A 19,877-nucleotide genomic window follows, 5' to 3' on the forward strand; every position below is an offset into this window, starting at 1 on the left:
CTGTCTCCCACCAAGGCAGAGTGACTCACAGAATAGAAATATACTCACCATCACTCCTTCAACAGTTGTTTTGCCAGAAGTGTGCAGACATCACAATTTAAATTACCCTCTCAACTGTGACATTCCTGCCCCTCCCTCCCTCAGAGTGCAGGCACTGTACTTCCCACCTTCAGCATTCAAGTCTGGCTAGCTGGTTTTCCTGAATTCCTTACATTAATGTTAACTCTGCTTATACTCCAAGCCATAAAAACCACTTGCCTCCACACACTCTGATCTAAAAAGCTCACACAAGCCTGCTGGATGCTCAAGCCCATAGACCTCAAAACCTTCCTTAACCCCTACTGTCAGCCTTTCCAGGGGTGACCCCTACCCCTCCTTTCTTCCACCTTCCATCGTATTCATCTTCTCATTTATGAGGCTCCTCCATTTAATTCATTCAAATATTTATTATTTCTTATAGGTAGTAGGTTGGTAGACAGCAACCACTCAGGGAGGTACTACCGTCCTGCCAAGTGAGTGTAAAATGAAAGCCTCTAATTGTTTTACATGATGGTAGGATTGCTGGTGTCCCTTTTTCTGTCTCATAAACATGCAGGATTTCAGGTACGTCTTGCTACTTCTATACACTTAGGTCATACTACACATACATGTACAAGCATATATATATACACCCCTCTGGGTTTTCTGATATTTTCTTTCTAGTTCTTGTTCTTGTTTATTTCCTCTTATCTTCACGGGGAAGTGGAACAGGATTCTTCCTCCGTAAGCCATGTGTGTTGTAAGAGGCGACTAAAATGCCGGGAGCAAGGGGCTAGTAACTCCATCGCTTGTATAAATTATTAAGTTTAAAAAGAGAAACTTTCGTTTTTCTTTTTTGGGCCACCCTGCCTTGGTGGGATACGGCCAGTTTGTTGAAAAAAAATAATTTATTATTTCTCCATGGGGAAGTGGAATAGAATTTTTCTTACATAAGCCACACATGTCGTAAGAGGTGACTAAAATGCCCGGAGGAAGGGGATAGTAACCCCTTCTCCTGTATACATTACTAAATTTAAAAAGAGAACTTTCGTTTTTCTTTTTAGGTCACCCTGCCTTGGTGGGATATGGCCAGTTTGTTGAATGAACAACAACTTTTGTTTTTCTTTTTAGGTTATCCCAGCTTTGGTGGGATATGGCCGGTTTGATGAAAAAAAAATATTATTTATCTCCATGGGAAGTGGAAAAGAATTCTTCCTTCGTAAGCCATGTGTGTTATAAGAGCCAACTAAAATGCCTGGAGGAAGGGGATAGTCACCCCTTCTCTTGTATAAATTACTAAATTTAAAAAGAATAACTTTTGTTTTTCTTTTTAGGTCACCCTTCCTCAGTGGGATATAGCTGGTCCTTTGAAAAAAAAAAATATACGTATACCATCTATTTAAACCATTCTACATAAAACAATAATACACCAAATAGTTTTTGTGAACTTATGAATATCAGGAAGTAAAATCTTACCCATGGCACCAATACTGGAGAGTGTGAGGAATCTGAGAAGACCAACTTTATGCCGTCTCCATAAATGCCCAAGAACTTCCTCTCTGGGACTACCACAACAACCATAATACACATTAAAGGCAAGAGTGGTGCTGTGCTCATAAAAGCAATCCTGAAAAATAAAAGAAAAATTACAGAAGTTGTAGCAGTAGTTGTAACTTTTATGTGTTGACCAAAAGTCATCAAGCACTCAGAGCCTTAAGAAATGATATACAACACACACAATAACAAGGATCAAGTTAACGAATAATAAAAGCAACAAGTATAAACCAACACAAATAAATATCATAACAAGTTAAATAGCTAGCATCAATTAAAAATCCCATTAAATTTTTTTTAACTAATCGGCCGTTTCTCACCAAGGCAGGGTGACCCAAAAAAAAAGAAAAACCCAAAAAGAAAGAAAAAACTTTCATCATTCAACACTTTCACTGTAACTCATACATAATCACTATCTTTGCAGAGGCACTCAGATACGACAGTTTAGATGTCAGCATAGTTGCTGATCCCCTTATATGTGTTGTATAGAGTATCATAGTACCATCCATGTGTTTATATAGAAGATCCCTTAGGCCTGTGACTGTATGACATCACGGGATGCAGCATGCGAGTGAGACAAGCTGCCTCTCTCTCAGTCGACGCATAGGCATAGTAGGAGGCAGGACACGGCAGGCTGGGCTCCATCTCCCATTACCACAGTCTGAAAATATATAGTGTTCATCCACTCCACCGAGTTTGTTCATTCCTCCAGTAAGAAAGAGCTGATCCCTTGTGTTCTGGTGATTCGATTCCTGCTCCAGGAAGATCTTATTCTGACTGTGAAGCCACCAGCACCCATTAGTGACCTTGTAATGAGCCAAGAATTACTGTATCGACTCCTAGCAGAAGAGTTAGTAATTCCACAGTCACTAGTGAATGTAGCTGTATCTTTTGTAGATACTCGTTCAGATCGTCCATGTAGCTGTATCTTTTGTAGATACTCGTTCAGACTGTCCTCAGTCAAGGCATGTGTTAGCCATTGCAGAGGAATTCGATCCTCCCAGAGATGATAGCCATTCTACATGTGTAAACCTGACCCTCGCAGAATTGGGTTTAAATGTACATAGTCTGAATAACTAGATGTCCGAGATGAAGGAAATTGTCAACTGTTTGTTATTAACTGATCAGTTTGTCAGAAATTTTCGTGTTCATGTTCCCTCCGTATTCTGAGAATTTGACAGTAATGATCTGAGTCCACCAGATGCCTTTGCTGTTAATTTCACCTTGTATATATATATATTTATTCTTCCTCAGAATCTGTAGAGTGCATGAATACAGATCGATTGATCAATTCCATCCCATAATGTACATGATTTGTTCTTATAGTTTGTAATGCATTACGTTAAAACTGATTACGTTAACACCCATTACGTGGAACTCATTTTGTTGACATCCATTATATCATCCATTAGTTCTAAGTTATATATGAATTTGTTATTGTACAGAATCAGCCCAGAACCACCTGCCTGTTCAGCCTATAGCATAGTAGTGTATGTCGAGACGACATATGTAACATGACCGAGCTGTCAGCATAGTTGCTGATCCCCTTATATGTGTTGTATAGCGTATCATAGTACCATCCATGTGTTTATATAGAAGATCCCTTAGGCCTGTGACTGTATGACATCACGGGATGCAGCGTGCGAGTGAGACAAGCTGCCTCCCTCTCAGTCGACGCATAGGCATACGTCAAACACGGTACCTCGTAAGACGTACAGTGGTCCCTCAATAATTGTCTGGCCTGAAAGTCGTCCATTTCGGAAATAGTCCTGTTATTTCATCAAAATATTGGCTCGCAAATGGTCCGGTAACTCGCTAATAGTCCTTTGTCCCGGACGCGCACTCACGCTCTGAGCCGCCTCGGCCTTTCCTTCCCAACCAGTGTGCCATTGTTTACCAGTGAGCGACGGTCCCCTCACGTGCTCCAGTGAAATATTTCATAATATTCCATTTATTTTAGTGCTTGCAAGTTATTTAAGTGCTAAATAAGCTACCATGGCTCCAAAGAAAGCTCCTAGTGCCAAGCCTTTGGTAAAGAAGGCGAGAAATAGGATTGAATTTAAGAAAAACATCATTGAACAATATGATAGTGGCCTACGTGTGGGCGAACTGGCCAGGATGTAAAACAAATCCTGTACAACCATATCTTCCATCATAGCCAAGAAAAAGGGTAGGATGGAAAGATTTATGGAGAAACATCACCCAGAGAAGGATGTTGCAAGCCGTATCGGCAACTTGTACAGTGACAGAGTCTTGGCCCATTTTAGGGAAGTTTTAAAGAGACGCCAGAAACAGAGCTCTCTGGACAGTTTTTTGCGAGACAGGACTCCAGTGACTCTCAAGGTGGTCCTAGTGGCATTAAGAAACAGAGAAGAGAAGTAACCCCAGAAAAGCAATTGGTACCCGAGGTGTTGATGGAAGGGGATTCCCCTTCCAAACAATAAATCATCCAATCAGTCTCCTTCTCCAGTCTTCCATACACAAAGAAGAATCGCCAATAAAGGTAAGTGTTATTCTGTTAATGTTTAATTCATCATGTGCCACTGTATTGTTTATGTACTACATCTACGTTTCATGTAAAAAAAATTTTTATTTCAATACTTCTGGGTGTCAGAAACGGATTAATTGAATTTACATTATTTCTTATGGGGAAAATTGATTCGTAAATCGTCCATTTCGATAATAGTCCCACTTCCAGGAACAGATTATGGACGATTATTGAGGGACCACTGTATATATACGACCGAAACAGTCAAAGGTTTAATGTAGGATGAGAGGTGAGTCGTATTTACTTGTAGGAAGTCAGGTGTGGGAGGTATGGTAGCCAGCCAGGTCAGCCCACCCCACCCCACCCACACATAAAATACTATGACATTTAAAGCACCCCAGAGCGATAAAGTACATATGTAGGGTGAGAGGTGAGTAAACGAGACAAAACGAATAAACAAGAGAGAGAGAGAATGAGTACATGAGAGAGGAGAGACATGGATTATGTAAACAAACAGACGCATCTGGTTTTCGTATACCATAACACAAACACTTTACATTGTGTACATGTTGTCTCCATGTTGATTTTTTTTTTTTTTTTTTTTTTAATCACACCGGCCGATTCCCACCAAGGCAGGGTGGCCCGAAAAAGAAAAACTTTCACCATCATTTACTCCATCACTGTCTTGCCAGAAGGGTGCTTCACACTACAGTTTTTAAACTGCAACATTAACACCCCTCCTTCAGAGTGCAGGCACTGTACTTCCCATCTCCAGGACTCAAGTCCGGCCTGCCGGTTTCCCTGAATCCCTTCATAAATGTTACTTTGCTCACACTCCAACAGCACGTCAAGTATTAAAAACCATTTGTCTCCATTCACTCCTATTAAACACGCTCACGCATGCCTGCTGGAAGTCCAAGCCCCTCGCACACAAAACCTCCTTTACCCCCTCCCTCCAACCCTTCCTAGGCCGACCCCTACCCCGCCTTCCTTCCACTACAGACTGATACACTCTTGAAGTCATTCTGTTTCGCTCCATTCTCTCTACATGTCCGAACCACCTCAACAACCCTTCCTCAGCCCTCTGGACAACAGTTTTGGTAATCCCGCACCTCCTCCTAACTTCCAAACTACGAATTCTCTGCATTATATTCACACCACACATTGCCCTCAGACATGACATCTCCACTGCCTCCAGCCTTCTCCTCGCTGCAACATTCATCACCCACGCTTCACACCCATATAAGAGCGTTGGTAAAACTATACTCTCATACATTCCCCTCTTTGCCTCCAAGGACAAAGTTCTTTGTCTCCACAGACTCCTAAGTGCACCACTCACTCTTTTTCCCTCATCAATTCTATGATTCACCTCATCTTTCATAGACCCATCCGCTGACACGTCCACTCCCAAATATCTGAATACGTTCACCTCCTCCATACTCTCTCCCTCCAATCTGATATTCAATCTTTCATCACCTAATCTTTTTGTTATCCTCATAACCTTACTCTTTCCTGTATTCACCTTTAATTTTCTTCTTTTGCACACCCTACCAAATTCATCCACCAATCTCTGCAACTTCTCTTCAGAATCTCCCAAGAGCACAGTGTCATCAGCAAAGAGCAGCTGTGACAACTCCCACTCTGTGTGTGATTCTTTATCTTTTAACTCCACGCCTCTTGCCAAGACCATGTTGATACAGTAGGATAAATAAAGAGGAACACTCCCATTCTCATGTAACACCATTTTTAGAAGAAATGATGCTCTGAGTGAAGGCATATGAAAGGAATAATTTTCTTGTTACCCCCAGTAATATTATAGTGTACACATTTTCTCTGATGCTGAACTAGAGAAAACATTATTCTTGCCGTCACTCCTACAAGTCACCTGGCTACCACATCTCATATTTATGTTAATTTATTCTAGTGTGGGGTGTATTTATCATATTTATATGTTATGTATCGTGTCTATTACATAATTTTGAAAAAAAAAACATCATAGATGGATTAATGGAAATGTCTATATTAATGTAATATACGACATTTAACCCTATGACTGTTTTGGCTGTATATATACGTCTTACGAGGTACAGTGTTTGACATATATATATTCATAAATTCTAGTGGCTTCAAATCAAGCAGGAGAAAGCTGGTAGGCCCACATGTGAGAGAATGGGTCTGTGTGGTCAGTGTGCACCATATAAAAAAAATCCTGCAGCACGCAGTGCATAATGACAAAAAAAAAAAACTCTGACTGTTTTTTTTAATTAAAATGCCGACTTTGTGGTCTATTTTTGTATAGTATTTACGGCTGTAATCTTGTTTTCTTGGTCTCTTTGATAGAATGGAAAACATATTATAGAAATTGAGGTAATTTTGATTGATTTTACTATAAAAAGAACCTGGAAATTGAGCTCAAAGTAGGGGAAATGTTTGATTTTTGCTGATGTTCAAAAGTAAACAAATGATGTCACTTTCCAATAAATGTCCAACTAGTCATTCTAATATGCAGTCATGAATGGGTTGACATTATTTGTACAATTATTACAATATTGCAGTAGTTTGCATAACAGTAAATCTTCTATTTTTTGTTTGAATAAAATTCAAAATAGAAAGCAAGAGTAATATCAGAGGGGCCTGGAGATGTGACTGATGAACAAAGAAAATGTTATTTTAGAGCCAGGAATGTCTGCATTGTTCATTCTGGACCTTATTTTGAAATTGTCATATTTTTTAATTTTCGTGAAATTGGCCAAATTTCTGACCACGTTATTGGGTAGTTGAAATTGGGAAATGGGCAGTTTCTTGTACTCAAATGATAGAAAAAATGGAGTTCTAAACAATGGAATTAGCCGAAAATAGGGCTCAAAGTGGGCGAAATCGCCGATTTGTAAATATCGCAGAGGTCGCTAACTTCGCGAGACCACAATTTCGTCAGTTCTCCATCAAATTTCCTTTTTTTTGGTGGTATTACAATCGGGAAAAGATTCTCTATCATTTCATAAGAATTTTTTTTTTTTTTTTTTAAATTTTGTGACACCAGGAGACACCTCAGGATTGGGGGTTGTGACAGTCAAGGGGTTAATGCGCCCAAGAGATTATTACAGTATTATTAATATGGTGTGAAGAGTAGAGAGATTTAGTGATTTTAATGTGTACCTGCACACCAGCACAGTAAGTATACTTAGGTACAGGTACACAAGTATAATTATCAGAGTGCATATAAAATATGCAATACAGTGGAACCTCGGTTTCTGTCATTAATTCGTTCCAGAAAGTCTGACGAAAACCGAATTCGATGAAAACTGAAGCAATGTTTCCCATAAGAATTTTTTTTTTTTCCAACAAGTTGGCCGTCTCCCACCTAGGCAGGGCGACCCAAAAAGAAAAAAAAATCCCCAAAACGAAAATACTTTCATCATTCAACACTTTCACCTCACTCATACATAATCACTTTTAACATAGGTGCCCAGATACAACAGATTACAAACATATATAAAGATATAATATAAAAAGTGACCATCAGGGCCCCAGTGATGGAATCACAGTGTGGCTCTGTACTGTCCTATTACACATACCTCCAAACTGCCAATATCTCAAACTCCTCCTTTAAAGTGAAGGCACTGTACTTCCCATTTCCAAAACTCAAGTCCAGCTATATAAAAATAACCAGTTTCCCTGAATCCCTTCACTGAAAATTACCCTGCTCACACTCCAACAGCTCATCATGTCCCAAAAACCATTCGTCTCCATTAACTCCTATCTAACACGCTCATGCACGCTTGCTGGAAGTCCAAGCCCCTCGCCCACAAAACCTTCTTTACCTCCTCCCTCCAACCTTTTCGAGGACGACCCCTACCCCGCCTTCCTTCCCCTATAGAATTATATGCTTTCCATGTCATTCTACTTTGATCCATTCTCTCTAAATGACCAAACCACCTCAACAACCCCTCTTCAGCCCTCTGACTAATACTTTTATTAATTCCACACCTTCTCCTAATTTCTACACTTCAAATTCTCTGCATAATATTTTTTTTTTTTTTTTTTTTATTATCACACCGGCCGATTCCCACCAAGGCAGGGTGGCCCGAAAAAGAAAAACTTTCACCATCATTCACTCCATCACTGTCTTGCCAGAAGGGTGCTTTACACTACAGTTTTTAAAACTGCAACATTAACACCCCTCCTTCAGAGTGCAGGCACTGTACTTCCCATCTCCAGAACTCAAGTCCGGCCTGCCGGTTTCCCTGAATCCCTTCATAAATGTTACTTTGCTCACACTCCAACAGCACGTCAAGTATTAAAAACCATTTGTCTCCATTCACTCCTATCAAACACGCTCACGCATGCCTGCTGGAAGTCCAAGCCCCTCGCACACAAAACCTCCTTTACCCCCTCCCTCCAACCCTTTCTAGGCCGACCCCTACCCCGCCTTCCTTCCACTACAGACTGATACACTCTTGAAGTCATTCTGTTTCGCTCCATTCTCTCTACATGTCCGAACCACCTCAACAACCCTTCCTCAGCCCTCTGGACAACAGTTTTGGTAATCCCGCACCTCCTCCTAACTTCCAAACTACGAATTCTCTGCATTATATTCACACCACACATTGCCCTCAGACATGACATCTCCACTGCCTCCAGCCTTCTCCTCGCTGCAACATTCATCACCCACGCTTCACACCCATATAAGAGCGTTGGTAAAACTATACTCTCATACATTCCCCTCTTTGCCTCCAAGGACAAAGTTCTTTGTCTCCACAGACTCCTAAGTGCACCACTCACTCTTTTTCCCTCATCAATTCTATGATTCACCTCATCTTTCATAGACCCATCCGCTGACACGTCCACTCCCAAATATCTGAATACGTTCACCTCCTCCATACTCTCTCCCTCCAATCTGATATTCAATCTTTCATCACCTAATCTTTTTGTTATCCTCATAACCTTACTCTTTCCTGTATTCACCTTTAATTTTCTTCTTTTGCACACCCTACCAAATTCATCCACCAATCTCTGCAACTTCTCTTCAGAATCTCCCAAGAGCACAGTGTCATCAGCAAAGAGCAGCTGTGACAACTCCCACTTTGTGTGTGATTCTTTATCTTTTAACTCCACGCCTCTTGCCAAGACCCTCGCATTTACTTCTCTTACAACCCCATCTATAAATATATTAAACAACCACGGTGACATCACACATCCTTGTCTAAGGCCTACTTTTACTGGGAAAAAAATTTCCCTCTTTCCTACATACTCTAACTTGAGCCTCACTATCCTCATAAAAACTCTTCACTGCTTTCAGTAACCTACCTCCTACACCATACACTTGCAACATCTGCCACATTGCCCCCCTATCCACCCTGTCATACGCCTTTTCCAAATCCATAAATGCCACAAAGACCTCTTTAGCCTTATCTAAATACTGTTCACTTATATGTTTCACTGTAAACACCTGGTCCACACACCCCCTACCTTTCCTAAAGCCTCCTTGTTCATCTGCTATCCTATTCTCCGTCTTACTCTTAATTCTTTCAATTATAACTCTACCATACACTTTACCAGGTACACTCAACAGACTTATCCCCCTATAATTTTTGCACTCTCTTTTATCCCCTTTGCCTTTATACAAAGGAACTATGCATGCTCTCTGCCAATCCCTAGGTACCTTACCCTCTTCCATACATTTATTAAATAATTGCACCAACCACTCCAAAACTATATCCCCACCTGCTTTTAACATTTCTATCTTTATCCCATCAATCCCGGCTGCCTTACCCCCTTTCATTTTACCTACTGCCTCACGACACATTTCCCGTAGGCAGGACATCTCCACTGCCTCCAACCGCTGCCTTATTGCAGCATTTACAGCCCAAGGTTCACATCCATATAAGAGTGTTGGTACCACTATACTTTCATACATTCCTTTCTTTGCCTCTGTAATGTTTTTTGTTTCCACATATACCTCAATGCACCATTCACCTTTTCTCTTCATCAATTCTATGGTCAACCTCATCCTTCATAAATCCATCTGCTGGCACAACAACTCCCAAATATCTGAAAGCATTCACTTCTTCCATACACCTTCTCTCCAATGTGATATCCAATTTTTCTTTAACTAAATCATTTGATACCTTCATCACCATACTCTTATCTATGTTCACTTTCAACTTTCCACCTTTACACACAACCCCAAACTCATCCACTAACATTTGCAAGTTTTCTTTACAATCTCCCATAAGCATATTATCATCAGCAAAGAGTAACTGTGTCAATTCCCATTTTGTATCTGATTCCCCATAACTTAATCCCACCCCTCTACCCAACCCCATCTATAAATATATTAAACAACCACAGTGACAGTACACATCCCTGTCTAAGACCTACTTTTACCAGGAAGTAATCTCCCTCTCTTCTACACACCCTAACCTGAGCCTCACTATCCTCATAAAAACTCTTTACAGCATTTAGTAACTTACCACCTATTCCATATACTTGCAACATCTGCCACATTGCTCCCCTATCCACTCTATCATATAGCTTTTCTAAATCCATAAATGCAATGAAAACTTTCCTACCTTTATCTAAATACTGTTCACATATATGCTTCAATGTAAACACGATCTACACATCCCCTACCCACTCTAAAGCCTCCTTGCTTATCCACAATCCTACTCTCTGTCTTAACTCTAATTCTTTCAATAATAACCCTACCATACACTTTTCCTGGTATACTCAGTAAACTTATTCCCCTATAATTTTTACATGGGTCTATGAAGGATGAGGTGAATCACAGAACTGATGAGGGGAAAAGGGTGAGTGGTGCACTTAGGAGTCTGTGGAGACAAAGAACTTTGTCCGTGGAGGCAAAGAGGGGAATGTATGACAGTATAGTTGTACCAACACTTTTGTATGGGTGTGAAGCATGGGTGATGAATGTTGCAATGAGGAGAAGGCTGTAGGCAGTGGAGATGTTATGTCTGAGGGCAATGTGTGGTGTAAATATAATGCAGAGAATTCCTAGTTTGGAAATTAGAAGGTGTGGGATAACCAAAACTATTATCCAGAAGGCTGAGGAGGGGTTGTTGAGGTGGTTCAGACATGTAGAGAGAATGGAACAAAACAGAATGACTTCAAGAGTGTATAAATCTGTAGTAGAGGGAACGTGGGGTAGGGGTCAGCCTAGGAAGGGGTGGAGGGAGGGGGTAAAGGAGGTTTTGTGTGCGAGGGGTTTGGACTTCCAGCAAGCATGCGTGAGTGTATTTGATAGCAGTGAATGGAGACAAATGGTTTTTAATACTTGACGTGCTGTTGGAGTGTGAGCAAAGTAACACTTATGAAGGGAGTTAGGGAAACCAGCAGGCTGGACTTGAGTCCTGGAGATTGGGAAGTACAGTGTCTACACCCTGAAGGAGGGGTGTTAATGTTGCAGTTTTTTAACTGCAGTGTAAAGCACCCTTCTGGCAAGATAGTGATGGAGTGAATGATGATGAAAGTTTTTCTTTCTTGGGCCACCCTGCCTTGGTGGGAATCAGCCGATGTGTTAATAAAATATATAATAAATTTTTACAATCTCTTTTGTCCCCCTTCCCGTTATATAAAGGAACTATACATGCTCTCTGCCAATCCCTAGGTACCTTCCCCTCTTCAATACATTAAACACAAATACCAACCACTCTAACACTATATCCCCCCTGCTTTAAACATTTCTGTCATGATCCCATCAGTTCCTGCTGCTTTACCCCCTTTCATTCTATGTAATGCCTCATGCACCTCCACCACACTCACATCCTGCTCTTCACTCCTAAAAGATGGTATACCTCCCTGGCCAGTGCATGAAATGGACGCCTCCCGTTCTTCATTGACATTTTAAAGTTCCTCAAAATATTCCCACCATCTACCCAATACCTCCAGCTCCCCATCTACTAACTCCCCTACTCTGTTTTTAACTGACAAGTCCATTCGTTCCCTAGACTTTCTTAACTTGTTTATCTCACTCCAAATTTTTTTTTTTTTATTACAATTTCTTGATGGTGCCTCTCCCACTCTATTATCTGCTCTCCTTTAGCAGTCTCTCATCACTCTCTTCACCTTTCTTTTACTCTCCATATACTCTGCTCTTCTTATAACACTTCTGCTTTGTAAAAACCTCTCATAAGCTACCTTTTTTTCTTTTATCACACCCTTTACTTCATCATTCCACCAATCACTCCTCTTTCCTCCTGCACCCACCCTCCTATAACCACAAACGTCTGCCCCACATTCTAATACTGAATTTTTAAAACTATTCCAACCCTCTTCAACCCCCCCCCCCACTACTTATACTTGCACTAGCCCACCTTTCTGCCAATAGTTGCTTATATCTCACCCTAATTTCCTCCTCTCTTAGTTTATACACTTCCACCTCTCTCTTACTTGTTTCCATTTTCCTTTCGTCCCATCTGCCTCTTACTCTAACTGTAGCCACAACTAAATAATGATCCGATATATCAGTTGACCCTCTATAAACATGTACATCCTGAAGCCTACCCATCAACCTTTTATCCACCAATACCTAATCTAACAAACTACTTTCATTACATGCTATTTCATACCTTGTATACTTATTTATCCTCTTTTTCATAAAATACGTATTACTTATTACCAAACCTCTTTCCTCACATAGCTCAATTAAAGGCTTCCCATTTTCATTTACCCCTGGCACCCCAAATTTACCTACTACTCCATAAACAACATTTTTGCCCACTTCAGCATTGAAATCCCTAACCTCAGGTACTCTTACACTTTGTTCAACACTCCCCATGCACTCACTCAACATTTCCCAAAACCTCTCTCTCTCTCTCTCTCTACACTTCTCTCTTCTCTAGGTGTATAAATGCTTACTATAACCCACTTTTCACATCCAACCCTTATTTTACTCCACATAATCCTTGAATTAATACATTTATATTCCCTCTTTTCCTGCCATAACTTATTCTTCAACATTATTGCTACTCCTTCTTTAGCTCTAACTCTATCTGAAACCCCTGACCTAATCCCATTTACTTCTCTCCACTGAAACTCTCCCACCCCCTTCAGCTTTGTTTCACTTAAAGCCAGGACATCCAGCTTCTTCTCATTCATAACAACCAATTAATCCAATTAATCTGTTCCAGACACCCAAATTATTAACAAAAAATACATTTTATAGAGAATAACTATAGATTTACATACAGAAAACAATGAGAAATAAATATAAAGGACCAATGAAATGGATAAATGAACATTTAACATCAATTTTAACTTCATTGAAGACTCTTCTTGGCATATGGGAGACAACGAGGAGGAGGGGTTATCTCTACCACCATCACTACCATCCTCTACCACAATCACTACCATCCTCTATCACCTTCACAACCACTACCACCATCATTACCACTCTCTACCACCATCACTACCACCCTCTGCCGACGAGAAACAAAGCCACGCAGACTTAGAACACGTGGGATGCTTTGTGTGGGCGCGGGCGGACACATCTAGTAGGGCAGACCACTGTCAACTCAACAAAAACCGAGGTGATCAACGAAAACTGGGACAAAATTTTGAAGAAAAAAGTCATCGAAAACCGAATTCGACGAAAACAAGGGCAAACGAAAACTGAGGTTCCACTTTAACTTTAAAACACTTGAAATTTTGGTAGGTTTCCAGACATAATAGAGACATGTGCTCGTGGAGAATGTAAACAAACTGGGTGGGGCGTGCCATACTAGAAAAACAGAGGGAGCTGTATAGTGAGTTTTGGTTATAATTTGAATTTGCCATATTAGCGGAACGCCGTAAGGTAAAATGCCGTAAAAGGTCCTACTGTATCTGAAAACATCCACTTCTTCCATACTCCCTCCCTCCAATCTGATACCCAATTTTTCATCTAAATCGTTTGATACCCTCATCACTTTACTCCTATGCTCACTTTCAACTTTCTACCTTTACACACCCTCCCAAACTCATCCACTAACCTTTGCACCTTTTCTTTAGAATCTCCCAAAAGCACAGTATCATCAGCAAAAAGTAACTGTGTTAACTCCCATTTTGTGTTTGATTTCCAATAATTTAATCCTACCCCTTTTCCCAACACCTTGGCATTTACTTCTTTTACAACCCCATCTATATGTTAAACAACCATGGTGACATTACACATCCCTGTCTGAGACCTACCTTTACTAAGACGTGACCTCCCTCTCTCCTACACACCCTAACCTTAGCCTCACTATCCTCATTAACCCATTGAGGGTCCGTCCCGTAGCTCTACGGCTTTGAAGACTAGGTCCAAGCCATAGTTCTATGCCATGAGCTCAACTCACTCAGATAAGCTGTGAGTGGTAAATTTGGGCCTAGATATGAGAGAAAGGATCTATGTGGCAAGTGTGCACCATATAAAACAAATCCTGCAGCATTCAGTGAATAATGAGAAAAAAAATGCAACCATGTTTTTGGATTAAAACAGCAACTTTGCAGTGTATTTTTGTATGGTTTTTACGGTTGTATTCGTGGTTTCCTGGTCTCATTTGATGGAATGGAAGATATATTACAGACATAGAGATGATTGTGATTGGCTTTAGTATTGAAAATAGCTTGAAATTGAGCTCAAAGTAGCAGAGCTGTTCAATTTTTGCTGATGTTCAGGAGTAAACAAATGACGTCACGTGTCCAATACACGTCAAAAGGAGGGTCTAATATACATTCACAAATGTGCTGATATTATTTACACAATTATTACAATATTGCATAACAGTAAATCTTCAACTTTTTGGTGTGAATAAAAATTCTTTGTGAATAAAAAATCAAAATGGAATTCGTCTGTAAAACCTGGAAACGTAACTAATAAACAGAGGAAATGTTATTTTAGTGCCAGGAATGCCTGCATTGCTTATTCTAGAACCTGTTTTGAAACTGGAATATTTTGAATTTTGTGTGTAATTTACCAAATTACCAATTTCTGATCACTTTATTGGGTAGTTGAAATAGTTGACTGGGCAGTTTTTTGTGCTCAGTCGATAAAATAGAAGTGATACTGGAGAAATAGCTAAGAATTTGGTCAACTGAAATAACGTAACTGGCCTAAAATAAGAGTCAAAATGGGCAAAAACATCAATACATAAAATTCACAATAGTACAATTTCATCAATTTTCTATCAAATTTCATACTTTTTGTTTTATTACCTTCAAAAAAAGATTCTCTACTATTTCATATGAAAAATAACAAAAAATTTTTTTTGAAAATTCTTGGACCCTGTGGACAAGGAATAGAACTATGATTTGGACCCTCAAAGACTGCTAAAAGTTTCCTGAGGGCCCTACAGGCACCTCAGTAATTATAAAAATTATGACAATGATTTTGCCATGGTCAAACTGTTCAAATGTATTCCACATCTCCATGATGTAAGGTGCAGGTGGTGATGTGAGGTGATGGTGATATGACATAGGGAGGGAGGGCTGAAGCAGCACAAACTGTAGTGAATATATATTCTCACATTATGCTGCTCATCAAATGCTCCAGCTCCAGGGAAGGAACCCCTGATTCAAAACTTGCTCTCAGGGTTGCAGAATTGAGAGAAAAAAAATTTATTATGAAATGGTAGAGAATCTTTTTCTGAAGGTAATGAAACCAAAAGCATGAAATTTGATGGAAACTTACAGAGTTACACTCTTGCAAAGTTAGTCTCGGCGATATTTATGCATCGGCAATTTCACCCACTTTGAGCCTTATTTTCAGCCAATTCCACTGTTCCAGTCGACCAAACTCATAGCTATTTCTCTAGTATTCCTTCTATTCTAATGACTGAGTACAAGAAACTCCTCATTTACCTATTTCACCTACCCAATAGTGATCAGAAATTGGTAATTTAGCCAATTTCACACAAAATTAAAAACTACCAATTTAGCAATGCAGACATTCCCAGCACTAAAAAACATTTTCTCTGTTCATTAGTTACGTCCCTTGGCCACCCCTATATTACACTTCCTTTCCATTTTGAATTTTTATTCACAAAAAATAGAAGATTTACTGTTATGTAGAAACATGCATTACTGTAATAATTGTATAAATAATGTCAGCATATTTGTGAACACGTATCAGACCGACTAGATGGACGCGTATTGGATGAGCGATGTAATTTGTGTATTCTGGATTATAGGCAAATATCAAACAATTCTGCTACTATGAGCTCAGTTTCAAGCTACTTTCACTCCTAAAGCCATTCAAAATCATCTCTATTTTTGTAATATATTTTATTTCATCAAATGAGACAAAGAAACTGAGAATACAACCATAAAAACCACATGAAAAACACCGCAGTCGCTGTTTTAAACCAAAAACACGGTTGCAGTTTTTTCTCATTATGCACTGCATGCTACAGGATTTTTATATGGTGCACACTTATGGCCCAAATTTACTGCTGGCCAAACGTAGTCCAATGTAAGAACCACAGCCTGTATGTTGGGCTACGTGTGGCCAGCAGTTAACAGCCTGGCTGATCAGGCATTAATTCACAGGAGGCCTGGTCATGGACCACGGGGGCATTGACCCCCGGAATAAGATAAGATAAGATTTCGTTCGGATTTTTAACCCCGGAGGGTTAGCCACCCAGGATAACCCAAGAAAGTCAGTGCGTCATCGAGGACTGTCTAACTTATTTCCATTGGGGTCCTCAATCTTGTCCCCCAGGATGCGACCCACACTAGTCGACTAACACCTAGGTACCTATTTGCTGCTAGGTGAACAGGACAATAGTGTAAGGAAACGTGTCGAAATGTTTCCACCCGCCGGGAATCAAACCCAGGCCCTCCGTGTGTGAAGCGGGAGCTTTAGCCACCAGGCCACTGGGCCACTAATACCCTCCAGGAAGACTCCAGGTAGATAAAATGAGCTCTATTAACACTAGCGCTAGCCTTTATAAGTGCTGTCAATATTAGTTAAGCATAATATATTATGCAGAGCCAGTACATAAATTGTTTGTGCTTTTTTATGTTATTAATATAATGCATTTTGCATCTGCTGTGGAAGAGCATATCTAATAGTGAATATAACTGGGATACTCTTTCTTTTCTCTAGATTAAGGTAACTACTACTACTACTACTACTACAATATTGAAAACAAGCACCATAACAGATTATGCAAAACTACTTTTTACATTAATTGCTAACTGGATGGGTTGGCAGAGGTGTTGGCAGCACTGTTACAAGAAGGGCAGCCGCTGGCAGTTGAAAGGCCCATAAAGGGTTTTCATTAAATTAGGTTGGTAGACAGCAACCACCCAGGGAGGTACTACCGTCCTGCCAAGTGAGGGTAAAACGAAAGCCTGTAATTGTTTTACATGATGGTAGGATTGCTGGTGTCTTTTGTCTGTCTCATAAATATGCAAGATTACAGGTACGTCTTGCTACTTCTACTTACACTTAGGTCACACTACACATACATGTACACGTTTATTTATACACACTCATCTGAGTTTTCTTTGATTTTATCTTAATAGTTCTTGGTCTTATTACTTTTCCTTTTATATCCATGGGGAAGTGGAATAAGAATCTTTCCTCCGTAAGCCATGCGTGTTGTAAAAGTCAACTAAAATGCCGGGAACAATGGGCTAGTAACCCCTTTTCCTGTAAAGATTACTAAAAAGAATAAGAAGAAGAAAATCGTCAAAGTGGGAAGTCTGAATGTGCGTGGATGTTGTGCAAATGATAAGAAAGAGATGATTGTGGATGTTATGAATGAGAAGAAACTGGATGTCCTGGCTTTAAGTGAAATAAAGTTGAAGGGGGTGGGAGAGTTTCAATGGAGAGGAATAAATGGGATTAGGTCAGGGGTTTCAAATAGAGTTAGAGCTAAAGAAGGAGTAGCAATAATGTTGAAGGATAAGCTATGGCAGGAAAAGAGGGACTACAAATGTATAAATTCAAGGATTATGTGGAGTAAAATAAAGATTGGATGTGAAAAGTGGGTTATAGTAAGCGTGTATGCACCTGGAGAAGAGAGAAGTGTAGAGAGAGAGAGATTCTGGGAAATGTTGAGTGAATGCATGGGGAGTTTTGAATCAAGTGTGAGAGTAATGGTGGTTGGGGATTTCAATGCTAAAGTGGGTAAAAATGTAATGGAGGGAGTAGTAGGTAAATTTGGGGAGCCAGGGGTAAATGTAAATGGGGAGCCTTTAATTGAGCTATGTGTAGAAAGAAATTTGGTAATAAGTAATACATATTTTATGAAAAAGAGGATAAATAAATATACAAGGTATGATGTAGCACGTAATGAAAGTAGTTTGTTAGATTATGTATTGGTGGATAAAAGGTTGATGGGTAGGCTCCAGGATGTACATGTTTATAGAGGGGCAACTGATATATCGGATCATTATTTAGTTGTAGCTACAGTTAGAGTAAGAGGTAGATGGGAAAAGAGGAAGGTGGCAACAACAAGTAAGAGGGAGGTGAAAGTGTATAAACTAAGGGAGGAGGAAGTTCGGGCGAGATATAAGCGACTATTGGCAGAAAGGTGGGCTAGTGCAAAGATTAGTAGTGGGGGGGTTGAAGAGGGTTGGAATAGTTTCAAAAATGCAGTATTAGAATGTGGGGCAGAAGTTTGTGGTTATAGGAGGGTGGGGGCAGGAGGAAAGAGGAGTGATTGGTGGAATGATGAAGTAAAGGGTGTGATAAAAGAGAAAAAGGTAGCTTACGAGAGGTTTTTACAAAGCAGAAGTGTTATAAGAAGAGCAGAGTATATGGAGAGTAAAAGAAAGGTGAAGAGAGTGGTGAGAGAGTGCAAAAGGAGAGCAGATGAAAGAGTGGGAGAGGCACTGTCAAGAAATTTTAATGAAAATAAGAAAAAATTTTGGAGTGAGTTAAACAAGTTAAGAGAGCCTAGGGAAAGTATGGATTTTTCAGTTAAAAACAGAGTAGGGGAGTTAGTAGATGGGGAGAGGGAGGTATTAGGTAGATGGCGAGAATATTTTGAGGAACTTTTAAATGTTAAGGAAGAAAGGGAGGCGGTAATTTCATGCACTGGCCAGGGAGGTATACCATCTTTTAGGAGTGAAGAAGAGCAGAATGTAAGTGTGGTGGAGGTACGTGAGGCATTACGTAGAATGAAAGGGGGTAAAGCAGCTGGAACTGATGGGATCATGACAGAAATGTTAAAAGCAGGGGGGGATATAGTGTTGGAGTGGTTGGTACTTTTGTTTAATAAATGTATGAAAGAGGGGAAGGTACCTAGGGATTGGCGGAGAGCATGTATAGTCCCTTTATATAAAGGGAAAGGGGACAAAAGAGATTGTAAAAATTATAGAGGAATAAGTTTACTGAGTATACCAGGAAAAGTATACGGTAGGGTTATAATTGAAAGAATTAGAGGTAAGACAGAATGTAGAATTGCGGACGAGCAAGGAGGCTTCAGAGTGGGTAGGGGATGTGTAGATCAAGTATTTACATTGAAGCATATATGTGAACAGTATTTAGATAAAGGTAGGGAAGTTTTTATTGCATTTATGGATTTAGAAAAGGCATATGATAGAGTGGATAGAGGAGCAATGTGGCAGATGTTGCAAGTATATGGAATAGGTGGTAAGTTACTAAATGCTGTAAAGAGCTTTTATGAGGATAGTGAGGCTCAGGTTAGGGTGTGTAGAAGAGAGGGAGAATACTTCCCGGTAAAAGTAGGTCTTAGACAGGGATGTGTAATGTCACCATGGTTGTTTAATATATTTATAGATGGGGTTGTAAAAGAAGTAAATGCTAGGGTGTTCGGGAGAGGGGTGGGATTAAATTATGGGGAATCAAATTCAAAATGGGAATTGA

General features: G+C 40.0%; 1 protein-coding gene across 6 annotated transcripts in view; it reads right to left on the minus strand.

Moving 5' to 3' along the window:
• LOC128694145 (carboxypeptidase D) overlaps positions 1 to 19,877 on the minus strand; it is a 346,813-nt gene that overhangs the window by 56,003 nt on the left and 270,933 nt on the right. For all 6 annotated transcript variants that reach the window (XM_070080625.1, XM_070080611.1, XM_070080597.1 and 3 more), the window contains one exon: positions 1,495 to 1,645. In XM_070080625.1, coding sequence (XP_069936726.1) covers positions 1,495 to 1,645 — 151 coding nt within the window. The remainder of the gene's footprint in view (positions 1 to 1,494; positions 1,646 to 19,877) is intronic.

This window comes from Cherax quadricarinatus, chromosome 6 (genome assembly GCF_038502225.1).
Source record: "Cherax quadricarinatus isolate ZL_2023a chromosome 6, ASM3850222v1, whole genome shotgun sequence".
NCBI lineage: Eukaryota > Metazoa > Arthropoda > Malacostraca > Decapoda > Parastacidae > Cherax > Cherax quadricarinatus.